General features: G+C 34.6%; 2 protein-coding genes and 1 long non-coding RNA gene across 4 annotated transcripts; 1 reads left to right on the top strand and 2 right to left on the bottom strand.

Moving 5' to 3' along the window:
- Positions 1-552: 552 nt before the first annotated feature.
- LOC111415856 (uncharacterized) lies at positions 553-16,244 on the top strand. 2 transcript variants are annotated; one of them, XR_002706448.2, is made up of 5 exons: positions 553-753; positions 807-894; positions 947-1,002; positions 12,844-13,040; positions 14,073-16,244. It is a non-coding gene; the product is annotated as an uncharacterized lncRNA (long non-coding RNA). The 2 variants fall into 2 exon arrangements; XR_011641905.1 differs by lacking the exons at positions 553-753; positions 807-894; positions 947-1,002 and adding an exon at positions 12,543-12,637.
- On the bottom strand, positions 7,870-12,044 carry LOC111415848 (coiled-coil domain-containing protein 170). The gene is made up of 7 exons (XM_023047731.2): positions 11,863-12,044; positions 10,568-11,566; positions 9,650-9,850; positions 9,421-9,564; positions 9,293-9,367; positions 8,917-9,189; positions 7,870-8,478 (listed from the first exon to the last, which is right to left on the bottom strand). Exons 1-7 carry the CDS (start codon positions 11,938-11,940, stop codon positions 7,945-7,947), a joined length of 2,304 nt encoding a protein of 767 aa, XP_022903499.2. The 5' UTR covers positions 11,941-12,044; the 3' UTR covers positions 7,870-7,944.
- On the bottom strand, positions 16,180-22,368 carry LOC111415930 (uncharacterized). Its single transcript, XM_023047834.2, has 3 exons — positions 22,058-22,368; positions 20,563-20,674; positions 16,180-17,857 (listed from the first exon to the last, which is right to left on the bottom strand). The coding sequence occupies exons 2-3, from the start codon at positions 20,669-20,671 to the stop codon at positions 16,359-16,361; spliced, it is 1,608 nt and encodes a 535-aa protein (XP_022903602.2). The 5' UTR covers positions 20,672-20,674; positions 22,058-22,368; the 3' UTR covers positions 16,180-16,358.
- Positions 22,369-27,806: the final 5,438 nt, after the last annotated feature.

The following is a 27,806-nucleotide window of genomic DNA, read 5'->3' as shown; positions in this document are numbered from 1 at the left end:
ACCCCGTTTTAAACCGTCTTAAAACCTACGAGACTGCGTCGTGTTTATTTATCTTCCTGCCCGGTTTAATAAAGATAACGTTACGTTTTACGCGTCTTGTCCTTACGTGGATATTTTTAGTGAGGAGGCCGTTACACTACGCGGAAATGTTAAGGAGGAGCTGTTAGTTTCTTTTAGATCTCCAAAACTTTTCAAGTAAAGATCCGGAACGAAGAAAAATCTAAAATTTAACTTAACCTTAAAAGGAATAAATTTTGTGCTGTCACTGTCAAGTGTTAACAATTATACCAACTTGTTTTGTACAAATCAACCTAAATAAATTGAGTTTTTTATTAACGAATTTTTAACCGGTTTCTATGGTTTAATTTAAATTATTAGATTTAATATAATATTTAATTTGTACGACTTAAATGTGTATTTTTAATTAATTTAGAGTGAATTTAAGAAAAAATTATTAAGATACTTTGATTTTTGAATTGCCATCTATTATCATAAACATGTATTAGATTTTGACGTTTATATAAAGTGTCAAATTTTTGAGTTCTTAATATTGGGTACATTTTTGCGTTTTGATGAATCTTGGGGCACGCGGAGCCTAATATACCGTTACATTAACTTTCTTTGAACTCCAAACTTTCGAATTCGACCATTATTTAGGGTTCACAAAGGTAAAAAGCTTTGAAAGAGAATTGGTGTCGTTTTACTTCATTAGAGTTGATTTAACGTTTTGTGTTGGCTTTTTAAGCATTTAAGGTACGTGGACTTATTTTATAATAACGTTCCAATTACAACATATTTTTTTTTAGTTTGAGTCGAAATTTGAGTCATTATTTGTTGAAATGACATCTCATAAGAACACAACCTCAATTTTTTTAGTAGGTTATCGATTTGATGGTAAGTTTTTAACCATTGTTACCGGTTTTAAGTAAAATTTTGTATTCTATAGGTGCTATCTATCATCAAGGACGTTTTCTGCTGTTTGGGGTCTTTTTGTAGAATTAGGTAAGTAAAAGGAAATATAACTGAATTAAGAATGGCTTGATGTCCTCAGAGGAAGAACACAACTTTTCGTACTTAAACGTTCCCTATTTGCACGTTTGCAGAAAAAGTCTTCCATAAATAAACAGAAATTAATGTTTTTTGCATGGAATTTTATCATGGATAAAACTGAATTAATCATAATCGTTTTCCAAAAATATCATAAAATTTATCATTCTGATTAATAATTCAAATCAGCGATTAAACAGGTGTTTCCTCGAATTAAAACATTTGTTATAAAGTCACGGGAAATCCGTTTAAAAAGCGATTACTCTTTTTTTATGACATTTTTGTCTTATCAAAGTTCCATTTATAAATTTTCCTTTTATAAATCATAATTTTTGAATAACCAGATTTAAGAATTCCGTTTAAATTTAACAAAAACGTTGTTCGTAATGACACTGTATTTTATAGATGCGCAATCTAAATAATTTTTTGCCTGGCTCATTTTACATGTAAAAATTTAAATAACTATGACGCATTTTGGATTATTGAATCACCATCGCGTCGTTATTAAGATGTTTACATACTTCACGATCGCGTAAGATCAACTAATTATTCAAATGAATTCAGATCGAATCCTTCCTTACACTTTCTTTTTAGTACTTTTGCGGTCAATTATGTGGCTCGCAGACGTCGTATTCAAATGAGATTGTCGGCTTCGTTTTCAAATCTAGATCACCTGTTTTTTATTATTATTATTATTTAACCGGGATTAAGTTTCAATTTAGATTTGTCCTCGTTTTAACCTTTAAAAAATAATTAGTTCATCAAATAAATCTTTAATTTTTATCTTTCCGTATAAAATTTTCCATGCGTCGTTCCTAGCTTGTGGATAGAATTTTGAATCGATGATTTCATGGACGCTCGTGGCGTACAAGTAATACCTATAATTGATGTTTGCTTTCGACGTATAACTTACGTGCACCATTAGCATCTTCAAGGTTACACCGTAAACTGAGACGTGTGTAAACTTTTTTTTATTTTTACTTTAATTTGGACCCTTATTTGCTTAACTTGACGCGGTTTGCTCGTGATAAAAAATTCACCCTTTCTATAAACCGATAGCGAACGTGCGCAATTACCCGTGAACCATAAAGGGGGACATCAAGTGAACCGTATTATTATTAATCCGTACCTACAGGGTGAAGTGAAGTGAAAACATTCAAAATTTAATCAATTTTAACTATATTTAGATTTTTTAGATGATCGCGAAGTTGGAAAAAAGAATATTTAGCCGTTAAAAATCTCGCCTTAAAACTCCCACTCGCCCAACCTGAAACGATTTTAATATGGGCAAGAGCTCACTTTCGAAACAGGTTCTGGGTTCCTCAGGTTCATGGTCACGTTCAACTGGAAGGCAGAGAGGAGCGTACCTTTACATACTCACATCGTTGATACGCTGCAGATGTCACAGCGGGTTTTGCAAAAGAAAATTCTTAGATTTTTTTTATTGAAACACATTTTTTAAATGATGCCCTTTAACTTTTTACCTTGCTCTTTGCAGACACAGAGAAAGTCTTCGCCTCTTGTAAAGGGAAAGTGTTTGGTGACTCATGAGGAACAATATCGTAAATTAAAATTGTGGGACTGCCAGTTGCCAACAGTTCTTAACCCACATTTTAACTTCATACACAACAGTTACGAATTGTAATCTAAGGTCTCATTTGCAATTCCCAACTTCAATTTAATCTTAAGTACTTGAATAATAGACCAAGAATTATACATCTCTCTAGGAATTAATGTTATTAAATGTTATTATCAAATAATTAAAGAAAGAAAGGTAAGTTTTCCTCGACCCACATGACATAAACATGTTCGTATTGAATCGAATCGGTGTCTATTGCATATACAGGATCTACATATAAACGTGAATGGACATATCGTGGGTAGTTTCATTCAGAGCAGTAAATATGTTCCAGCATTTAATAACCGCGGGGCGTCGCATGAAACCGACGTCCAATCGACCGAATGACATCGCAAACAATGTCCGTCGCGACGCCAGCCGTTACATATTAATCTAATCGATGAGGTATGTAGCCGTTGTACACAGTGAACTAAACCATACCGAGATATTAAAACTATATCATAAAGTATTTTAAATCACGCCATATAATTAATATATCAACATTATAATTAATGAGAAAACTCTATAAAAGGAAATGTTGATTTTAATTGAATATAGTTGATTTTAGGGCGTGTTCAAAGAACGCGTTTCGTTCTTTCAAAGCAGTTCACGATAGTTCACAGTTCAAGCGCAAAACATCGTGTGGGACCCGTTCCGCATATTGTTCTAAGAATTTTTCACGTCGTAATCAGTGACTCACAAAGCGTTCGCTCATCGAAACAACGAGCATCGAGGCTGTGTGAGGAGGCTATTATTGCTCGCCCGATATACCCTTGTAAAACCAGTAAAACATAACACAGAATGCGTTGTGCTCTCTCGGCTCCAGTTTCCAGGGTTTAAATCTGCGCTAATTAATGAGGTCATTTCCGCCCGTTAACTCGACCTTTGTCTTAATTGTTTATCTGAGCTTACGTCTTATAATCGCGTGTGAACGAAATATGAATCAATCTAAATATTTATGTTTTGGCGTAAACTCATAAACTGTACGGATCAAAATATTTATTTTAAAAAAATCATGGCCACTGCCATTATGGTAAATAAATAAATTAATAGATAAAGTTTGAGCAAACACGTGATATTAAAATGTTTTGCATAGAATGTGCACTATTAATATACATTCTAAAACGTCAGCTAAGAAATTCTGATTCTTGGTAGTCGTTTGAAAGTAAAATTACTCGGCCACAGAAGTTTAATAATAATTTTAATACGTTCCACACTGTTAAGCTTTTTTAACGGACACGTTAACAAGCCGTGGTCTATTTAAATTGTGAACGGAATAAATACCGTTATTAGATTTTAGATAGAGTTTAAACTGGTTAGCTTTTTTCAAATATTTTTAATTTATTTTTTTTTGTTTTCTTAAGTTGTTTGATTTTTTCAACAACTCCATTTCTTTTGATAGGTTTTAATCGTGTTAATAAATCGATTCAGTTCCTGGTAAATGCATTATGGTAGTATATTTCTGGATATTGTATAGATCATTCCTATACTAAGTAGGACGCAAACAATGTTGAGATCTGAATTCTCGAAAACCAGAAAGATAAGAATCTTAAGTAATCGGATGTTATGGATTTGGAAAGCTATATGAAAAATTCGCAGAGTAGGAACCAGAATAAAAATAATTTTATGCATCATCCATGCAAAATAGTGATGCGTCTATATATTTAAAGAGATGATTCTACATCAAAAATCATGAAGAAAAGTATATATAACGTCCGGTCCGAAAATGCTTCCTAAGAGCGCTAGAGCCCTAAAACCAGTCATTTCCAAAAAAAATTGCATTAAACGATTTGCAGCATAAGTAAAAGTACAAAATTTTTTTTTCTAAATATCCTAGAATCCTAGTTCTTTCATATTAAAGGTTCTAAAAAAGAAGTTGTATGTTCGGAAATACTTCTGCATACAATCTCCGAGCATTTTCATCGGCCTTACTATACATAAAATGGATGTTGGTTTACTCTTCGAATAAATATTCGACCATTTTGAGAATTTTAATAGCAATTTGAATTCAAAAATAGGTTTTATTCATCGTTTAACAGTAATAGGATATTTACTAGGGTATTTAGAAAAATATTTAAAAATTGATTTTAATGCCGTAAATCGTATAATGTAATTTTTCTTGGAAACGACTGGTTTTAGACAATTTTTTAAGTAGTACCTTTTTTATGTATTTTTTTCCGCAGAATTGATTGATGCAATTAAAATGGCAGAAAAAATTAAGATAAAAAAGTATGGTACCGTAAACGCGCCCCCTACGTGTTATGTTGAACCCCATAAATTATTTTTTTTCTTTTAGTAATCATATTTGTCACGTAAAAATTCTAAACCTTGTCGTTTTTAAGATAACGCTAAATATCTCAAAGTTAACTTTTTGGCTCTAGTGCCTTTAGGAAGCATTTTCGGACCGGACTTTATATAAAGTTTTCGTCATGATTTTTGATGACCTCTTTCAATATATAGACGCAATTTCCGGTCAGAAATGGAAAGCCTCAACGTTGATTTCTAGTCGACATCGCTATATTGAGATCTACACGTGATCCCTATTAGATCGCAACCACAAAATGGGGAAATATGTCGTTGAAACGCGAAATAATGTGCAAAGAGACTACATCATCAAAAATAGCAATTCCTTTGTATCTGTAAAAGGAATTCTGTCTTCTGAAATATGTCTTACTGTTTTAATAATAACCTAATTTGGTAATATACTTCTTTCTTGACTCTGCTATCTAATCATTTCATCATACTGCACGCCACCTCTTTTAAAATAGATTATATCATTTCTCTACATGAGTCTATTATCATTTGTTCGACCCCATGGTCGTCCACTTGACGATCATCTCCATCTTCAGATACAGCAAACTGTTGTTGACTGAACCTAACCCGAACTCAAACATAATCTGAACCCAAACTTAATCCCAATCCAACCTAAACCAAACTCAACCTTAACATAACCCGAATCCAACTTAATCCAAACCCAACCTAACCCGAATCTAAACCGAACTCAAACTTACTCGGAACCCAACCCCAAACCCGCACCTAATCCAAACCCAATCCATTGCTTTTTCTTACGAGGTCGGGGAAAATGTGCTAACTGACACTCTGACTTAAATCTTGAGCGGCCGTGTCAGGTTGGGCCCATCATTGGGACGCCTTTCCTCTCCCCACTCCTCCTCCTCCGCCTATCAGTCGATGGGATAGGATGATCAAACAAACAAGTTACTTTTTGTATTATATTTAATTTTATACCGCACCTGGCTTGGGGAACTCGGTATGAATTCCCTACTCTTCCTCCTTTGCCTATCAATCACTGGGATGAGCTGACTTGAGGAGCTCGGTATGAGCTCCCCACTCCCCTTCCTCCGCCTATCAGTCGCTAGGATGAGATAATCATACAAACAAGTTACTTTTTTCATTAGTTTTAATTTTTGTACCACACCTGACTTGGGGAGCTCGTGCTGAGCTCCCCGAACCACTTCTTCAGCTGACAGATACTATCTTTGGAAGAAATTTGTTTCTTCCAACACATACCTTAAATATTCTCCTACTAGGTTCCGTTTATCCTGGCTTTCCAACATTGCAGGTATTATGTTTTCTGGAGTAAGCGGCATGTCGCTCTTTCTGTTGAAGTCTTCCTTTCACATTTGCAAAAAGTATGCTCGACATCCACGGCTTAATGTCTGGCAGGATTCGTTTTGTCCATCTCGTCTTCCTGGTATTTTCTCTCTATCTATTTCTCCACTCTTGCAGTATTATCTGTGGGTTTCCTGTATCGTTTTCTTCCTCCACGTCTAGGCATCTCTTTCTAACTAATAGGTCTATTGTAGTGACTGTCCTATAACTAGGAGGGCTCCTGTACAGATGGTCCTATACAGGAGCCCTCCTACTGCGCTGGTTATTTTAATTACCATCTGCATCCGAACCCAAACTCAACTCATACCCGAATTTAACCGAACCCAAACTTAATCCGAATTCAACCCAACAAGAACTTAACTTGAACCCAAACTTAATCCGAACCCAACCCAACTCGAATGTTTTTGAACGTATTTGAATACTTATTGTCAAATTAGATGAAGTGATAACCAGAATTTTGTGTCTTTTTTAGTATAAAATTCATTCTCTAAGAATGTTGAGTAATCTGGATGTACACGGCTCTGAGATCTTTGCTTATCTGAGATTCTTCTGCCATCGCGACTACTAATCACCTCTTAATATTCACATATATGCGGCGACAACAGTCAGTAGCAACTTTTAAGGACAAGGAATTTGCCTCTCTAAGTTGATCATGGCACTTTGTGTCAGGTTTAATTGAAAAAGTGAAGACGAATTAGAATCTAATAATTTAACCAAAATTATTGGGCATTTGTCACAACTCATGATGTTACAGATGATTATAAAAAAAAATACTGCCACATTGTTACATTTCTTCATGTGAAACATGTTGTTTTATTTTATAATTTTTAACAGATGGCAGTAAATAAAAGAAGAAAAGAATTTCGACGTCGACTTCTTTATCTAAGAAGTTGTAACTCGAAACTAGTTCGCGGTTTAAGTATCTGCCCACGTAAAAACCGTCTTCGAGATAAAAGTTTTGTACCGCAGAGACAAATTCCCACCGTTAACCATGTAATTACCTTTATTTTTAGAACGGAAAAATAAAATCTATATCACTTTATTATTAAAAAACGATCAATCGACCAAAACGTCTCGACCTTTCCTAAATCCTAACTGACGTAAGTTCCAGAATTAAATTGTTTGCGTCTCTGTGACCTCGCATGCGTTATGTTATATCATCGGTAATAATAATCATAAAAACATATTTGATAACCGAAAAGATGATCCAAATTTTAATTTATTAATTTATTTTAGTGTGTTTGTATCCGAAATTAGATGACGAAACGTTTTCTCTCGCCCCGAATTTAATATTCTTGTTTAAGTATAGTGAAAGGAGGACCAAGTCTCTCTAGTAGATTAATTTGGGCTCGTTCGACATCTCTTCTATTCATATATGCTTCATGGTCACACCCAAAAATGAAAGTTAATAATGATTTTGAACGAATTTCGTTTTAATAAAACAACATGTATTTAATAATACATAAATATTTATTAATCGTATTTGTGTTTTTAAAAAGATTAAAAATTTGTTTGTATTTGAGTTGTTTATGGACTTAATGGGAATTAAGAAATTATGTTTGGTATATTAAGCATATTTTAATATTGAACACTTTTGGTTCTACATCATCTAATTAATAATTAAGTGGTTAAACTTTAAAGTGCGTGTGTCATAAATTTCCTCTTCGTTTAAATAAATCATCATCTATATCGTCAATATCCGCGGCATCTGTGTATCCGGAATCATCATATCTAGATCGATCGGGAGTACATCTCGTTGTGCATCGACTACCTCCAGTTGGGCTTCTTGAAGTCATTCTAAGAACGGGATCATCGTACCTTCTCGAGACAATAGTAAAATCATGATGAGCGTCAACTAATTTTTGTAAACGCGAAATTAACTCGTAATCAGGCATTGGAAGGATGCACCCCAAAATTTTCGCTACTGAACTTCTAAATCCCAACAATTGAGATTCCCTTCTGTTTAGTTCCGATAAAGATTCCTTCATTCTGGCCAAATCGTCCCTTAATAATTGAATGGAGTGTTCATTCATGCTCCGTTCTTGTTCTATGGTGTCTCCGGTGTTTCTAACCTGGTCTTTCAACATACTCACTTTCCTATTGTATTTGGTACGAAGCGCTTCAGACTCTATCAAGCGCTTTTGTAACTCCTCGATTTTCCGCGCTCGCTCCAATGCTGTTATCTGGAAGGAAAGTTTGGGTAAGCCACGGGAATTGCATGGACGATTCAAAGTCCTTCAGCATGAGGTAAATACTTTAAATTCATATTATGCCGTCTCGGTTTTCGTAAGCGAAGAGGGGACAAAGAGTAAGTCCCTATTTTATTTTTGGGGATTACCTTAAAAAGTCTTTTGTATACGGATTGGTAGTTTCAAAATAGTGGTTAAAAAAAAGTTTATTTATAATTAATTCTAAATATTTTAAATTTATGTATTCTCCGAGTTCAGCAAACATCGGCGAAAGAACAAAGAGTAGAATAAACAGCAAAGTCGTACAATTCCCTACTTTATTTGAAGGCTTACTTTAAAATAGTCTTCTGCATTCGAATGACTCACTTTAAATGTGATAAAAATATTCAAAAACGTGCCTAGAATACGCATTAAAATAAAAATAATATTTACTTTAAAATCAGCAGCTTCAGCTAATTGAGCGTTAAGTTCCCTAATTTGACTCTTTGAATCAGCGAATTGAATCTGAACCTTTTCCAATTGCTTCATTAACTTTCGAATTCTTATCGAAGCCTCGTCTCTTTCACTTTGCAATAAACATTTCGCTTTTGCATTATCCTCTTGTAGAGATAATTTCCTCCTTAATAAATCTAAATGTAAATCTTTTCTTTGTACTTGTTCCCTTAACGTGCGCAATCTTCTTTGTAACTGATAAACGGTGGCGGTCTAAAAAATAAATTGGAAAGATTAATTTTGTGGGATGTAATAAAAAAATGTTATTTAATTTTTTTTTATGAATGAAGCTACTTTTTGATTAAGTTGAGCTTACTTCGCGTGAAGGAAGATCGTGAAACGAACGTTCGCGTCGTAAACGTGGTAATGTTCCGTATCCACAACATAGCAGCTAAGATGATGGCTCAAAATAAAAATTGATTTAACTGTAAATTTTTTAATTACCTTATCAACGAGTTTATCACTTTCAAGCCGTGCTAACTGTTCTGCTCGTAAAAGTAATGATTCCGTGTGAAGTTCCACACCGACGTCATGTGATATTTCCTCCATGTTCAATGCCCTTGCAAGCCTCTCCAAGAAATTCATAAACTATAATCAAAAAATGAAAATTAATAATAATAATAAATAAATAATCGAAAATGTCCAATTTCGTTTTAAATTAACAAATAATTACGGTTGTTTTATCTCGTTTTAATCCTTCCCTCGAGACCTCGCAGGAATTAATTTCCGTATCTGCCTTGTGTAATCTAGCTTCTAAATGACACTTCTCTTCTTCTAATGTTCTAACACGTGAATTTAGTTGTTCATACATTGATATTTGTCGTCCTAATTGAGATGAATCATGTGAAAGCTTTTCTCTTAATGCTTCTAATTGCTAAAAAAAAATAAACTCAATATGTTTACGATATATATGTATTGAACTATACAATTGGGGTTGGGTTGGATTGGTTTGGGTTGGGTTGGGTTAAAATAGAACTAACTCTAGATCTCTAGTTTTAGTTGTTATTCAGCGTTATATTGTAGTATATTCTTAAAGAAGTAAAACTAGAACTAACACTAGACTTAAAACTAGAAAGTTTCGGGTTTAGCAATCTTAAGACACGTTCGGCTAAACACGAATGTTTCTAGTTCTAGGTCTAGTGTTAGTTCTAGTTTTAATTGTTATTCAGCGCTAGATCGTTGTATATGTTTATTGTGTAAAAAGTAGAACTAACACTAGAACTAGAACTAGAATCATTCTGGCTTAGCCGTCTTAACAGATGTACGGCTAAACCCGAATGTTTCTAGTTCTAGGTCTAGTGTTAGTTGTAGTGCTAGTGTTGTTTCTAGTTTTAGTTATTATTCAGCGTTACATTTTTGTATATTCTTTTTGAAATAAAACTAGAACTAACACGAGACCTAGAACTAGAAACATTCATTATTGGAGTAAAACTAGAACTAACACTAGACCTAGAACTAGAAAGTTTCGGGTTTAGCCATCCGAAGAGACATACGGCTAAACCCGAATGTTTCTAGTTCTACGTTTAGTGTTAGTGCTGGTGATAGTGGTAGTTCCAGTGTTAGTTCTACTAATAGGGTCATTTTCACTTACAGCACATTTATCTTTATTTTCCGTTACTAAATCCCTTATTCTATCTCTTATAGCAGTTTCGCAACATTCAATAAAACAACCAGGTGTTGATAATAAAGCAGCAAACGATTCCAAACCTTGTCGATGTTCGTGTTGAATTCGTTGTAATTTTTCTTCGCGTATTTTTAAATCATCTTTTAATTGGCAAATATTCGCTTCTTGTTGGGCAATATTTGAACCTGCAGATCCTAAACTTCTCGTTGAAGCGACGAGTTTGTCTTTGAGTTCGATAATTTCTCTATCTGCAACTCTTTGATGCATTTCACCTGTTTCTTTTTCTTGTCGCAATCGATCGATTTCAATCATTTGGGATGCGTTTTGTCGTTGAATACACTCCTTTTCGTCGAGAACTCTTTCTAAGTGTTCTTTACATTGTCGAAGTTCAATTTCGACGTTTGTTAACGTTTCGGTACACGAATGGGATTTGCTTCGTAATCGAGAGATTTCTTGAACTAATTCGGAAGCTTTGTGAATTAAACTATCGATCGATATTAAAGCGGAATCGCAAACATTATCCGCCCCTAAAGTGATTGATAATCTTCGTATTAAGTCTTGAAAAGCGTTTCGAGCACTTTCCTTTTTTTGTTCTTCCGAACTTAAATCCAATTCCAAGTTTCGAATTTTTTTTTCTAATTCTTTTACACGATCCTCTTGATACTTATTGTCCCTTTGTAATGTTTGTAACGCTATTTCATTTCGACCTTGTGTCGCATAAAGATTCCTTTCACGTTCTTCTAAATCGACCAGTCTTTTCTTTAACGATTGAATAACAGCGTTTTGTCTCGCTGCTTGTTCTCTTAATTGGTCACATTCAAGTTGCATTTCCATACATCTTTGTTCTCTAGTTCGATATTGACACTTCATCTCGGAAAGTTCTTCAGTTAAACGATCTTTTTTAAATTGTAAAGCAGCCAGGTCGCTTCTAAGCGCTGTGGTGACATCGACTTCTTCTTGTTCCATCTGAAATATAATAAAAACGAGAATCGATGAGGCTTCTAAGATTTCGTGATTTGTCACGTGATCACGAAACCATAAACCCGAAGATTATTAAATCGATGAAATGGTAATTAATTTGAAATATAATTGCTACAAGTGACTTAAAACAATAAGATTCACTTTTAAATTGTTAAAAGGAATTAATAGGGCGTAAAATAAGAGCAGGTAAATAAAAGATCGTTTGCGTGTAAAAGTTTTAAGTGAAAAACTGTGTTTGTTAAGTAAAGTACTGTTATGTGTCGAGTTTTATTTTTAGTTACCTCGAAATTGGTGTCTTTACAAAGTACTTGATAAATTTTCCAATCGTCTTCGGTATTTCCTGGTTTTTCTTCACTCATTTTTTCAAAAAAGGGGTTTCGTGCTTTTCCATTACAAAAGGTTGTGTTTGGGAAAGCGACGATGTTTTAGATCTGCTATACGGAAAATAGCAACAAAACCTTATGGTCACGCCACAATCTTTTCGTATAATCGATATAACCAAGGTTTTCATGAGTTTTCATGTTTCAAAAGGTTGGGAAAAAGGGGAGAATGATAGGAAATTAAATGTTATTAAACCAAAAATTTTATTACAAATGAAGAGTTTAATCGATTCTTATGAATTTATAATAAATTAATCTTACGTTATCGTAAATTTATTTAAAGTGTGATCAAAAAATTATGCTTTATAATAATGTTTTAGATAATCTGATTTAGTTTTTAGTTTATTTTTGAAAATAAATCAAAATTTTGTATTTTGTGTATTGACAGCTAGACAATTAGCGCCATCTATTACCAGAAATAAAAGGTGATTATTAATATAAAATAAATATGTTTCTCAAAAGAAGTGGATTTATATTAAATTTTTAATAAAAAAACAACTTCAATGTTGTGTTATTGATTATTTATTTAATTGTAATTATTTTGTACAAAAGTAAAATAGTGCTAATTGCCAATTCCCTTTCTAGTAGCGCCATCTATTGTTTTTATCGTTTTATGTATATGTCAAAATTAAAATGGTGATATGAAACTGATTTTTACAAAATTGCACAAAAAAAGGTATGTTAACCTTATTTATTGCTTAATTTATGAATTATTTCATTTTATAGTTTATAAATTCCATATCCTTTATATATCTGCAGTTAGGTTAATCTAATTTGATATATTTTCCCTATATGCTTCAATATTTGAGGCTGGTAGTATGTTAACATTCACTAAATCTTTATTCCCTGCTTCTTTATACCAGAAAATATCCTTGTTTATAGATACACTTATATCTACCAGGCTCAATGTCACCACGTGACCTTGGCTTGAGATTCCAGGAAGAGGTTCAATCGGCAAATAGAAATAATGGTCAACTTATGTGTCCGGTACGACCTTGACTTATACCCTAAAAACACCCAAGGCCACAACCGTATCGTGAGATCATCTTGAGATCAACGTCAGCTATAATCTAGTCAAGGTTAGTACCTTTATTTTGACCTTCACTCTTTTTCTATATAATGTTACGCTTTAGTTTGTCAGTTTGTATTCTCAGTCTATAGTGTATTCTCAGTTGACGTTGCACAACAGGTTATTGTGTAAACAAGGTTACCCATACACTATAGACAATTTTATACAAACTTCACACAAACCCCATACGCTATCCATTGGTTCCGCAACATCATTCGTTTAATTATTAACTAATTTCAAACAATTTTGAATTTCTGCAACCAGTTACGCAACGCATCAACCGACACTAATGTATGGTGTTCACATAATTTTCGCAAAACAGCGATTGTTGCGCAATTTGTTTGTCGTTTTATTTTGTTAGAATTAGAAGGATGACTGAAGAAGCAGTGGTTGATTTGCAAGGGTGTGATATTCCTTATTTTGACGTAAGGGAATGTTGTATATTGGACACAAATTCCACATTCCTTTGAGCTGCATGAAAACATATGAGTTAGTGTGCGCAGAGATGGTTTACCGACATGCAGCGTATTTCCCAGAAAGTAGCCACCATAGATTACTGTATGGTAATAAATTATGGAGATAAATTCCCGTAACTTCTTTGGTTTTTCTCTGGTAATAGTGATTGTATGGCAAAGCTCAGTGACTGTCGATCACCAAGGTTCAACTTGACAACTCTACTCTCTTCATCGTAATTAAGCTCATAATAAAATATTTTTTGGTCTTTTTGAATATACGCACTCTAAGGTTTGCTATCATGTGTTGCATTACTAAGATTTTTTTATCTCTAATATATTTTTGGTTTCATCAGATTCATCCTCAGATCATTGCCTGTGTTGTTCCTCCCAATTCCTTTTTTTAAAGCCTTCATTCCTATAACCGTGCTTTTTGAGTTATACATAATATATTTATCTTACCCCGTGGATTTGTTTAGTGTATCACTTTTCTTGCCCATTTGTCAATTTTGATTTAACACTATGTCGACGAATTTGTGTAGTTCAGTAACTATACCATACACGTGCATTTGTTAACATATAGTTTGCAGTCCAAGAAACGACAATGGAAAGTGGAGGATACAGAGCGGAACATACACAACGCATGCAAGAGACACGTGTCTCAAAGAAAGTGATTCTTAGACAATCAGGAGGAAAACGCATGGTTTGTAGACCAAGAGCAAGATGAAGAGACAACGAGATTCTCGGAATGAAAAGCTGGAGGAGAGTGGCCAAAGATCGAGACGGTTGGAGGCGAAACATCAAGGAGGCTCGATTTGGGCTGTAGGCGTGATGACCAAGTAGCAACTTTGTATAAGTTCATCTCATCCACCCATTTGAATATGCTGCCATATTCCTCCTTTGGTTCTATCGGGTTGATTTGGGCGACAATCAAACCAACAACTTCTACGTTTTGTACGGCGGCAAAGCATCGAGGAGTTCAAGGCTTGATCGGACTGTGGAAGAAGATGTCTTCCACAGTCCATTTGAATTGTCTGACACATTGCCTTTTTGGTTCTATCGAGTTAGGTTGGGCGACAATCAAACCAACAACTTCTACGTTTTGTACAAAGCATCGAGGAGGTCAAGGCTTGATTTGGGCTGAAGCGCATTAAAGAAGATGTCCTTTATTAACATTAGTACCAACTTAGCTGCTCCTTACGCACTGATGCTTGTGAAAAGATTGGAGTTGTATCCAAATAGTTCTCATAATAATATAATGGGAGTAACATTTATTTACAACGTAGTAAATAATTTCCAATTCATCCAAAAACAATCTAATTAATCTTGCAACTACTAGTAGCGACATCTTTTATCCAATAGCAGACTTTATAAAGTAATAAATCGTCACCATTAAGATAAATCAATTTTATTTAATACCATTTCGCTTTTAAATAAGAGATGTCGTTAATGGTTTTTCAAATTATTTAATTTTTTGCATACAATAAGTTTACTTATTAATATTGTTGCAAAAAAATCGCCCAAATTTTGACTCTTAATTATTTAGTTCTTAAGAAATAACAATATTCTTGAAGAGCATAGCATTTTTGTCACTCGTTACTAATTACAGGGAGTTTTAGCCAAGTTTTGATCTGATTTTTAGTAAGGTTTTAAATAAATACTTCTTAAATGAGAAAATGTGAATACATACTCGTGGATACCGTTGAAATTACGTAAAGTAATAAATTACGTACAATTTAAGTATGTTTTTTTTTAATTCGTTTCGTTTTATTTCGTTCTATTGGAATGAGAAGGGGAAGTGGTTTTAAAAGAACGAGATGTCCACGCGATATGGTAAGTGGTATGGTCTCTTCTCAATGTTCCCAGAGAGATGTATACTGTTATATAAAAGAGGTCCTCATTGCCTTGGGCATATAATTTACTAAACGCACTGAGTCGGTTCGGGGCCGAAAAAAAGAGAGAAGACGAATGAGACCCGGGGTGGGCCCGTCCTAAATACTGTGGGAAGAAGGCTGCCTTAATGCAGTTATAATATTTATTACAATGCGACGCAAAAAGACGAATTAATTTTAATTGAAACCAACGTCTCGATTGACGACGACAACGACGATCGGTTGAGAACTTCTTTGCGCTTTTTCTCGTCTCTCATAAATTGCCCGTTTCCCGTTACGGATTTTCGGACGGGATCTGATGCGAATTCAACCTCCGACGCCGTTAGGGAAACCAATCGCGGACAAATACCGGAACATCATCAACGCGAATGGCATGAAACTGCATTGTTTCGTAAATATCTTGTGCGTCTCTTTATTTTTACAGGAATCGGTAAAGAGATCTTAAAATGGTTATTTCCTTATTTTATTAATTAATATTTCGAAATTATACTTTCACGTCAACAATCTGGGCTTTTTCTCGATTTCTTTTCATTATCGTTATAAAAATATCTCGTATGATTGACAAGACCGTTGCCGGAAGAGTTCTTTTTACTATTTTCCGTGTCGCGAAACTAAACTTAATTGCAAAAACTTGAGCTCATTCTGACCGAGTACTTTTTACCCTTATAAATTATCGCTTAATTAAAGTAGAACTGAATTAGAGTCGAGTAAGTTATCTGTTAACAAGGTGATGAAAAAACTATAGAAATCAAAATTAAAATTAAAGAAGGGAAAGAAAAGGGGGGTAATGAGAAGCACGTTTTAATTTCCGCGTTCCATATTTATTTATAACTTAATATTATTATATAATGAGGTGATCCACAATCAAATATAACAATTAAATCTTTTTTGCTTTTTTTTTGAAAATATTATATGGCACTTAAAAAAACTTCATAGCCTGTAAGTAAATATTATAAAATTTTTAAATAAATAAAATTAATTAATTTAACGAAGAAGTCTTTTCCTCCTTGCAATTGCTCCCGTTTCAACAATTCCTTTTTGATACTTTTCATCTGATTCGCCTTCTTGTGACACCTTATATTCAACTTCTCGATCAATTTCGCCAAAATCAATTGATCCTAAACGAGTTTGAACGACGTGTTTTAACGTTTGTAAATTTGCCGATTTTCCTGTTCTCCTTGGTTTCCTCATTTCATTCTCATCCACTTTAAATTTATGCAAATGTTTAACATTAATAAACTCCTTATTATCACCAGGAATTATCTCATTTGATTCTTGCACAGAAATTCCGTGAATTTGCTTTGAAGGTCCATAAGTTTTAACTTTCGAGTGACCCTGAATTATTAAATACAAAGGGCCTCTAATAGGATCCATGGATTGTTTATAATGTTTAAATAATGGATCGGTTGTTAACGATGAAGCCGTAGATGTCGTTGTGGTTGATGGTTTTGAAGTTATTGTTGTGGTCGGTAAAGAAGTTGTTGTGGTTATCACTGAAGAGGTTAAAGTTTCTAAAGATGGTTGGGTTATTTCGTTAATTTTTTCATCAATTAAATTTGGAATTGACATCGGACGCAAAACTTGGACGCCAAAATTCGGTGGTTTTATTGTAACTCCGGAAATTCCCATTCCGGAAACGGAATCCATGTGCGCTTCTAATTTTCCAATGTTTACGTAAGTATCTAATTCGTCATCCTCAACTTGTCCTTTATGCATATTAACTTGGTTGGTTTCATTCGATTTTTCGTGCTTATCGATGATGTTGTTTAAAATTGGTTCGTGAGATGGCGGTGTTTTCCATGTAGCTACATTATGGGTTTCTGCGGTTGTGTATTGATCTGATAACCAATCGGTTAAGCCATGAGTGCTGGATTGGTAGATTAATTTAGCTTGATCAACTGTTATAAAATCGGAGGATGTTGGTGGAGATGATGAAAATGGGATTTTAGTTGATGGATGGATTTCTGGAATGTGTGTTGTTACAGGTTTCTTGCTTATCGGCATCGGTGGGGGTAATAACATAGTATAAGGAATCGCTTCGTTTTCGATGTCGATAATTGGGGGTCTCTCTGTGAGTTTGCTCAAAAAAATTGATGGTGTAAAGTAAGGGGATGTTAAAGGAAGATGTTGTCTATGTCTTTGGTAAGATGGTTCTTTAACGTATTTTAAGAAAGGGTCGAAATATTCTCTTCGATTAGGATTTTCTGGAATCGAGGCTGAACTTGTGCTTGGTTTTTTGGAGGAAACGCCCAATATTAAAATATCTTTCTTCTGATTAATCTGATTATTATTATTTTCGACTTTTCTATGATTATTATTAGTATCCCTCCAATATCGAACTGCCTCAACCATAGGGGGTACATAATCGAATGTGGGATCATTTTTTAAAGGATCGCCGTTAAGGATCGGCTTCCATTGCTCATAATCCATCCGCGGTGAAAATAATCCTCTCGTTTCTTTGTTATTATTAAACGTAACCGAACCTAAAAATATAAAAAAAATCAGTAATCAGTTCGAGGTTAGTGTGCCGCACAAACGATGTGACACCTAAGTACTAACGCTATTATCACACTTAGAATACATCTAATTTAAATTCAAAGCAAGAACTTCGAATCGAAAAAAAAACTATTTGTTCAAGGAGGAAATGTGCCAACAACAAATTAGTACTTTGAATTTATTATAAACGATTTTGAGAATTTGATAAATTATTAGTACTAAATATCGCTGTTATTTTATTTATTTTAAATTAAATTTTGTTATATTTTAATGCAATGATGATAAATATGATGTAAAAACCAGTTTCTATGTTTTTTGGCAATGGAATATAAAAGTTTCTATAAGGAGTTTTATGCCCGAGGAGTTGGGTTGGGTTGGGTTGAAGTGTTAAATAAGTTCATTTGGAACACCCCCTTTCAAAATAGTTAGACACCATTGCATCACTCATTTCATTATTATGTAGGGAAAAATAGGTGATGCATAATCTGCATCATAGCAAGGTTGAGGTTGCTACCATTTGTTTCCTCCTTGATGCAATGGGAGATAATATAGACTAGAAATGCCTTTTTTTAATAAATACCTTTGATGTTTCCAAGATTATGTCTAAGAGTTTCCAAGATTATGAGAGAGTGTCAAAAATATATATCTGCTTGATACATACTATCTATAAGATGCTACGCAATGCAAAGTTATCTGATGTCGAGAAAGATGTAATCGTTGAGAAGTGTTTACCCAAAATCGATATTGACCTAGGTTCAACTGATGGACCACATACAAAAGCTTCAACAGGTAACCGAGAGTATTGTTTCGATGAATACTATCCGTAAGGAACAGTATTGCTTCTGCTATCGATTTTCACATTGTACTTTCTGATGTTAATGCCTTCCAAAAGTTTCCAAGAGAGAGTGTCGAAAACTATCTGTGCTAGTCTATCTCTGCTTGATATATACTATCTATAAGATGCCACGCAGTGTAGAGTTATCTGATTTCGACAGAAGAGTGTTGATTCGATAAATACTCTTTTTAAGGAAGCACATCTGCTTGGTTGTGCTTGCCCATAAGATTTTGATCACTACGTCTAAACGAGTAACTCGGTTAGTGTATTGTAAAACACGTCGCTAGTGGACTAGAATTAAGGTTTAGATAGCAAGGTATGAATCTGGTATCAGCCTGGAGAATATCTCCTGCCCAAATGTATTGTGCCAACAGTAACATACAGCGAAAGTAGGATTATGGTTCTGCTGGTACGGATTGGGACTCTTCTTTCCATGAATTAGAATCATGGTAAGTTTAACGCCGACGCTACTGCACAATTTTAGATATTAATGTGTTTTTTTGCGTTGTGGCAGCTTTATGGAGTATAGACCCATGTTACTTTCAGGGCGATAACGCTAGCTGTCATGTTGAGAAGTCCACAAGCGGTTAGTATGATGATAAAGGGGTTACCTAAATGAACTGACCTTCTCAGAACTTAGACCTGAACCCGAGAATTTCTGAGAAGAATTGAATCTCAGAATTAAGGTGCAAAATCGGCGAAAAGACTTGCGTGACTTCTACAAGTCGAGTGAAAGAAAATTCTACCAGGAAATCTTGCCAAGGAGAATTAGCCTTGTGTGGTACTTGTATTGCTGGATTTTACTGGAGTTTTTGATTGAAGATTTCACATAATCTCGATCTTACCCACACTCCATCAAGTACAACAGCCCAAAATAAAGTTGGATTTATCATCCCGATAACAACTTAAGAAATCTTCCAGTTTTGGGCTGGAAGCAGTTTTGAGTAGTTGCTCTTAGATTAAGTGCTGCTGCCGTTGGAAGGTACCTCCAACCAGAAGATTTAAGAAAATTCAATGGATATCGAAACGATATTTTTGTAATTATGCAAGAAGACGAAAATAGTAAAAATGAAAATGTTCAAAGATTTTGAAGGAGTATTAACGACGACGAATACATCGGGAATTAGACCGTGAAGCTAAAATTGACGGTCTTGGTAAATTTAATCATCTAAATTCACCTCAGGTGTGGTCGGACACTTCTTATTCGGAAAGGGTTTTTTTGCGAAGCAATGATGCAACAAAAGCATGATGAGGTGATTGTTATGGAGAAAGAAATGGACTCATTTTTAGCCAATATTAGACGAAGGCTAAGATGAACCTGGGGAATTCTTCTTAATGTCATAAGATCTAGTTCAAAATGGATGTGCGCTACGATAATGTTAGACGTCTAAGGATCCTAGGCACCAATAATTTTTTTGGAAACCTTTAGCTGTTATGTGCGTAGTTTTTCGAAGAAACCAGAAAATTTCAAAAGGAGTTTCCGAATTATCGCATAGCCCTTTCAAGTACGACTTGTAGTCATACGTCTCATCATCAGCAGTTACTCTAATTACATCACTTCTGTGGCTTAAGTTTTATTTCAAGTATTCATTACGATAGTTTACGAGGGGATTCCCATTGCTAGTGTAATTAAAGAAACACTGTGATTTCATAAAACGTCGAATAGCAGATTTCGAGCTTTCACGGAACAATTCTTGTCCATTTTTAAGTATAGCGCATAATAATTTAATTTCTGGTAAAAGTGATTTGTGAGGACAAAAATTTCTGCTTGAATGTGTTACATATACTGGTTTAGATTAGTTTAGACAAATTTTTGAACAATTTGAATAGATTACTTTAGTTTTATAGTATTTTTACCATTTCTATTAGAAGATCCTCGGAAATCATTGGCTTCGCAATATAATAATTGCAAATAAGTCCATAAGATGATCCAAGTGTATAACCAACGTTTATTTTTACTTCTCATTATCTAAAATAAAAATAAGATATAAATAAATAAAAAAAAATTTATCGTATTGTTTAACGTTTTTAATCTTTCGATCTAAATCCGCGGTCGGCTTAACAACAAAGAAGCTCCCATACAAAAAAAAATCTACCTCCTATCTAAGTACTAAAGAGAACACAAAAGACCTGCTTTGGATGTCGAGCGACAACATCAAGTCGAACTCGTTTTGTTCTATGAATGCAAAGCAGATCTATTTAGAATTGGAACTAGATTAAGAAAAAATTTGTGTTACTTAAACATCATTTAAAATACATATATTTATTTTTCATTTTTGAACATCGTGAAACATCCTGTATATGCAGAGCAAAACGCAAATACGTAGGTCACGGCAATCGTGACAAAGAAGCCGCCGGCTTATTATAGTTCAGGAGGCCCGAATCAGGGTCTCTCTTTAAACGATAAATCCCAATCGAAATTGAACCACTTTTATCTCTAAAATCATCGAGGAAACAGTTCTCCTCTCGCTCGCTTGTTACTCCTTGAATGTTTATAAATTTCAACGTGAGTCGATTACGGAGAAAGTAAAACGTGCTATAATATTTGACGTCACGCGGGAGCGTCGTCGACACGTGGGTGTATGTATATGTATATGCAGGACGCTTACAAAAAAAATCTTGATTTGTCTTGTCCCATTTTTTTAACACATTTTTCCTGGATGATTCTTTCAAATCACGATTTTGCACTCAATTAATCTTAACAATTAATTTTAACAAGCACAATTCGCGTGTCCTCACGTAAATGATCAAATGCATAACAATAATTAGAAAATATAGGATTAAGCTTTTTTAAACGAAATTGAGGTTAACTCAGAAAGTTGAGTTTTATATTTTAATCTTATAATGAATTAAATTATCCTTTCGATTCTAGAAATAAAGTCAAAATTAATTTTTTAAATCTGAAACCGTTTTTAAATATCCTTATAAAATTGAATCTGCCTAACTTGAAATGATCACAAACTTGAAACTTTTTGAAAATGTTTAAATTTAATTTTGAGGAAAAAATATAAACGCAGGAAATATTTTTTTTTTAATTTCGCCGAAAAGGAAGAGGATGAGAATCAAATCGTTGGCCCAGAAAATAAAAACGAGAGAGGTAAAACAGCGAATTACACCGCAAAGTTCGTCGTTTAACTTTGATCGGGCTTTATTACAGGTTTTAAGAAAAGTGGCCCAACCCGTGTCTCTCAACAGTGGTCATTATGCCAGGTGTCGGCTATAACACGCGTCTGCGATGTTCGACAAGATAAAAAGAAAAATGTTAAAGACAAAAAAAAATTAACATCGTAAAAAATTATTCAAAAAAAACTCCGAACATAAAAAATTTATTATTAATATTTAAATAACTCACCTTTAAAAATAAAAATAATAAATTTATAAAAAGAATCACTCAAAATTTGAAGCTTTATGAAACGAATTTAATTTTAAAAACGAACTTGGAATAACTAATAAAACTGTTGCGAGTTAATAAAGAGTTCTTAAAAATAAAAATTTATTAATGAAAATTGATTGAAACTTTTTCAGACTATATCACTCGAGTATTTTTTTGACCAATTAATCGTTATGACCACATCAGTGAAGAACTATTGCCAGACTGTTCATATGATGTTGGGCCATAGCCGATAGTGGGCCCCCACCAATTTTATTTTCACCTCTTCCCGTGGTCTCTTCACTTGGTCAATCTTCGGACCCCGCCAGACAGCACGGCGGTTACACACCAAAGAAAATTGGCCTTTCTTCCATCTCCACATCATTTCTTTTTACGCATCCCATTCATATATTGCTACATCCATTAATAAAATAACAAATCTTTTTGGAAACTTAAAAAAAAATCGTTCAAAGCTTTATAAAAATAGACCAAATTATTACTAAAAAATAATTCTGTTAAAACTTTAATTTTGACAAGTTTTTATACTGTTAAACGTCAAAATATTATTTAAAGTTATGTCATCTGTCAAATCGTTTATGATCTAAAAGACATATCAATAACTTTTTTGTTATAAAAATCATCAAATATAGTTATAGTACATATCAACGTACCAGAGGAACCAGAAATGCCTTAAAGAAATAGATAAAGCTCTAAACACAAATCGAAGCATTCAAATCAAGTTACTTACAGTCCAAGAGTAGTGAAGGAAGAGTTCTTATGAAAAGTTTTGATTATTAGTTTTAGAGTTACATCTAAACGGTTTACAAAAACTTTTGCTTACTCTGCAAATCATGAGATATATATATAAACCCAAACCCTTCTCCTTCATCTCCACATCCTCGGCTCCTCGCTCCAATCACCTCCTTCATCTATCTTTTACCCTCACCCCCTTTCCCAAAATCTGCTTCCTGTCCATTGCCTCCTCCATCAGTTCACTACACCCTTTTATCATGTGTTCCAGCTTCTCCCAATCCTCTCTACATCATCCGGCCAGTACCTCTTCCCTACCTTTTCATTGCCATAGCTGAATCTGGATTACTCTCTCTATACCTTACATTATATCTCCCTTCCCGTATCTGTGACCTTCTTTCCTGGCTCTGTATGTCCCTGTCCCTATCTTTCAGTTCTCTCCACATTTCACCTCTCTCTACTCTTCTGTTGTCGATCCCAGTTAGTGAATATCCCACTCTCCTATAATATCTTTTCCTATCTCCCTGAACATATATCACTCTGGTTCTTCTCCCAGCCTACACCCTTACTGCATCCACCTTAACTTTCTCCATCACTATATACCTTGGGGTCTCCCTCGTCAACCCTAGGCTCTATAGTTGTAGGTTAGTACCGACTTAGTTGTTGCGTATTCCGAGTGGTATTAGTTTAGATCGAAACTGGGCTATCAGCTTCTTAACAACGACGATATAATTGAAGAAGTTTTGGGTCAACCTAGTACAACGCAGCCTTAGCGAGTAACGAACCGGGAGACTGAAGAAGCTGCAAATGTTCTACTAGACAATTTTGAGCAATAAGAATCTTCGGATCTTATTGACATTTTAATCTTGCGCAAAATACGTCAGATAATTAAAAAAAATTGAAAGTGTGCAACTCAAACCAAATGGACAGACTTTTTTTGAAAGAATAACTTACGTAGATATAATATACATAAATATGTTCTAAGTTATCTTAGTTAAGTTCTGTTTTTATTCTGTTATTATGCAAAAAATATAAATGTTTGGATTATACTTCTGCGCCGTAGTTCATTGTGCTCCCCCCATCCCCAAACCTGTCCCTTACTACTTTCCGAGAACACATATCCCAGAAACGTATACTCTTTCACTTCCTCGAACTCTCTTCCCTGCCACCTCCATTCCGCCCACTTTCTTTTCTCCCCTTTGCAGAACGTCATGATCTTTGTCTTCTCGACGTTTACCTCCAACCCTTCCGCCTTAAAATATATCTCCAGGCACTTCATCATCTCCACCGTTTATTGCCGTGACCACCAAATACTCCGCCAATAATCATCCTCTCTTCGTGTGTTATAAAGGATACTATTATAAGCAACTTTGAACGCACAATCTAAACAAATCAGAAAAGATAACAGAAATGTAAAGATCAACTTAGTCATAATTGTGATGGGCAGAATAAGAGCCACATTATTGAGTATTGTTCACATAGTTTCTCTTATTATGGCAGAAACTGCTAGCTAAGCTAGATTACAACCGGATATGTATTGTATACCATTCCAAGCAGAACTTTGTGGTTGACAAAAATGTTCTCGATAGGGAGGTGAAACTGTGTCGGATTTTGTTGAGGACTACCACAGAACATTAAACACAGTTGGGTCATAGAAATGTGGTTAATCACATCGCAATTTTTAAAAATAGAACTAAGTGGTAGTATCAAGAAAAGCTTGGCCTATTGTAGACCAGTTCTTCAGGTATGAGACATTCACAGAGAACGTGTCATAAATGTTGGATATTTGGGCACAAATTATTCCCCATAAAGATCTAAATGATAATTTACCAAGCAAGTTCTTAAGCTTCATTAACTACTCAATTCAACACAGCACGTTCCATAAACCATATTTGCATGAGTCAGGCAAATTGCAGAGTGACATTTTTGGCATTCATAATTTGTTATCCTTCCGAAACCTGTTTCAATTGTACAGGTTGAGCACCTACACCTTTTTGGAGGATCATCACCGACAGGACGGAACCTTTTCAGTCGCATCTGGAGGTTAGTGCCCATCCAACTGTTTTTACACATCTTCGATTCAGCTCTCCAAGCGTTAACTGGTGTGATAACGTTTTCGGAAAACTCTTCATCGTAGTGGATCTAGTCGATTGCCGAGGTAAATCAGTTCAGAATTAATTCCAGCCACATGCAACATTGTGAAAAATATGACCCACTGCCAACGTTTGACATTTTGGCTCACACTGTAGGTAGCACACATCTGGTCTAAAGTATCGACATAACCCTTGGTGGAATTGTAAAACGTGATTACCTCTGGCTTCGTTTTCTCTCCAGATTCAGGATCAATGGCGTTGTCATCATGACGCGAGGATACGAGATTCACGTTCTTGTTAACTCGTGGTACGTAGAATACTAGAGTTTTCTCACTACCGAAGCCAAACATGCTGGTGTATCGCCGGATCCAATTACTTACTGCTTACTGCTGACACAGAAAACGCATTCAGGTTGTTTTCTAGTATAAATTTCCATATTGTGTGTATAAATCGTTTTGGCATTAACGTGCAAAACATTTTATACCGTACTTGTTCGGTTTGGATGGCATGTACTGGTGAAATGCAAACCTATCTCGAAAACCTGGAAGCATTTCGTCGATTGTAACGTTCTCTCCGACACTATACCTCTTCTGACAAATTTCTACAAATTTTTCACACACGTCCCGAATTGAGCAATGCAACATTCATATCTTTGACACATTCGGGCGCAATGTGCTGAAAACACTAAAGTGCCGAAGGGCTGCAATAAGTGAAGAAAGTAGACTAATAGGAGGCACAGATTCCGACACTTCCTAGGAGTGAAAGAAGGAACTGGACAATTCTAGCTGTGCCTGTCAGGCCAGTTGGCCGGCATTACATGGAGAAATTTGGTACACTTAGGTATCAGGGTAGATAAATTTTACTAAATACTTCTTAGGCATAAAGTTTAAGTGAAGCACACCTTGTGTATCTATCCTATTCTCTAGGATTGAAAGAAACACTCAGCTGTATATTCATGCTTGGAATCTTCATCGTCTTGATGGATTGATGTAGCCAAAATTTATGAGTATCATAACAGAATAGCTTTTTTGTGATGCTAAAACGAGAGGCAAGGTTTTTCGATTTTACCCACTGTGTTCATAATCAAATAAAAAAATAAAATAAAAAAATAAATCGAACAAGTCCGTTTTTTCATAGAATTCTTGTTGAAGAGAACCCAACCAGGTTAATGGGTAAGCAGAGTAAGTGATAATAGCTGAGTACACATATTTAGGGGAACAATTAAAAGTTTCACACTGCTACTCTATAAGGACGCCGGCGAGCCGCGGTCATGGTTAGAACGACATTCAGCGTAGAATTCAGCACGATGCCGCGTATGGTACGAAACCATAGTGAAATCACCGCTCTTTCTACAACCCATAGATATTCCTACCTCTCTTCTTTCTCCCCATGACGCCACGAACGATTCCGATTTACATAACGATCGACAACACATTTTACGATTTGAATTAAATCGAAAATTTAATTGAAAGGTGCGTTTAATTAACTGCATTTGAAAACATTAAATTTTTTTTGTTGACTAAAGTTTAGTAATAAAGTTGTACTTTTTATAACATTGAACATAACCTGAAATAAAGAAACGTCAATTTTGACAGTTAAGTGTCGCTAGAATTCTTATTAATTGAAATTTTCATTTTAAGGTTAATATAGAAATTTTTCTCGTTTCTTTTTAGTACTGTTGATTAGCATTTGGCGAAATATACATGAATACGAATAAATTACTTGAAATCTCAAGAAACAGTTGGGTACAGTAACGGTGTAAAAATGTAAATTCGCTCAAAGAACAACGTTCGGCGGTGACAAAGAAGTGTGTCAATTAACAAGGTGCGCGTCTTTTAGAATGCATAAGTCGAAGCCCTAACATATCTTTAAGTATCTTGAATCGTTAAACATTTTACAGTCATCTATTAAACGTTGTTTTAAACAAAACGTTTTTCGCCGTAAACATTTTTTTTTCTTTTCGCAAAATTATTTTCGATTTTATCGCGGATTTGATTGAAAAGTTAAAGTGAAGATTACCGAGATTTGATTGAGCGTACGATTCGCATCTGGTATTAAAAAAAAAATCTGAATCGTAAAAACTCGGCGCCGATTCTTTATGGTTGTTGCTTTCTAGCCGACGACGACATTCCATTCATTTTGCAGTTCATAGAAAGTAATAAGTATCCGTGTTATTATTACGGTTTGCCCGTAAAACGTGCGGTACACACAATACTATGCGCCGAAGAAAACTTTCGAAACGCACACACGATTTTGTAACTGACTATGGACGTTTGAATTTGGGATTCGATTGAAATGCAACACCGCATGTTTATGTTCGTTAGAAAGTACGCAAAAATTATACTCGCAAAACTCATTTCTACGTTATATACATTCGTTTTACTAGTGATGGAACGGATAGTGATTTTGCGAAAAGCCGGATACCGGATATTCGGCATCCCCTTCGGCCGGATATCAACAAAGCAACTCTAAAAAGAGGATACTTTAATTAATAATTGGCGATATTTCCACAAGGATCCTTTAAGTAATGAATTCTATAGCGAATTTTGCAAGTTATCGATGAAAATTGCAACATCGAAAATTTTATCAAAACTTCAAATATTGGATTCTCAAAAACTAAAAGCTATTTTTCAAAACGGGTTTGTTCATTGGAAAGAGGACACTCTTATTAACACTTTAGGAGATTTTCAAACTCATATACCAGGAACTGGATTTTATACGAATTTTTAAAATTTAATCGGCGAAAATTGCAAAATTCGACAAAATTGTCGATCATTTCAAAAATTTATTTCTTAAGAACTGAAAGTGATTTTTCATAACGGCTTTTTGCATTAAAAGAGGATACTTTAATTACTAATTGGTGATATTTTCACAAGGATCCTTCAAGA

The sequence above is a fragment of the Onthophagus taurus genome, chromosome 11, assembly GCF_036711975.1.
Source record: "Onthophagus taurus isolate NC chromosome 11, IU_Otau_3.0, whole genome shotgun sequence".
In the NCBI taxonomy this organism is placed as follows: Eukaryota; Metazoa; Arthropoda; class Insecta; order Coleoptera; family Scarabaeidae; genus Onthophagus; species Onthophagus taurus.
Note: the sequence above shows the minus strand (reverse complement) of the source record. Positions and strands in the feature narration are given on the sequence as shown.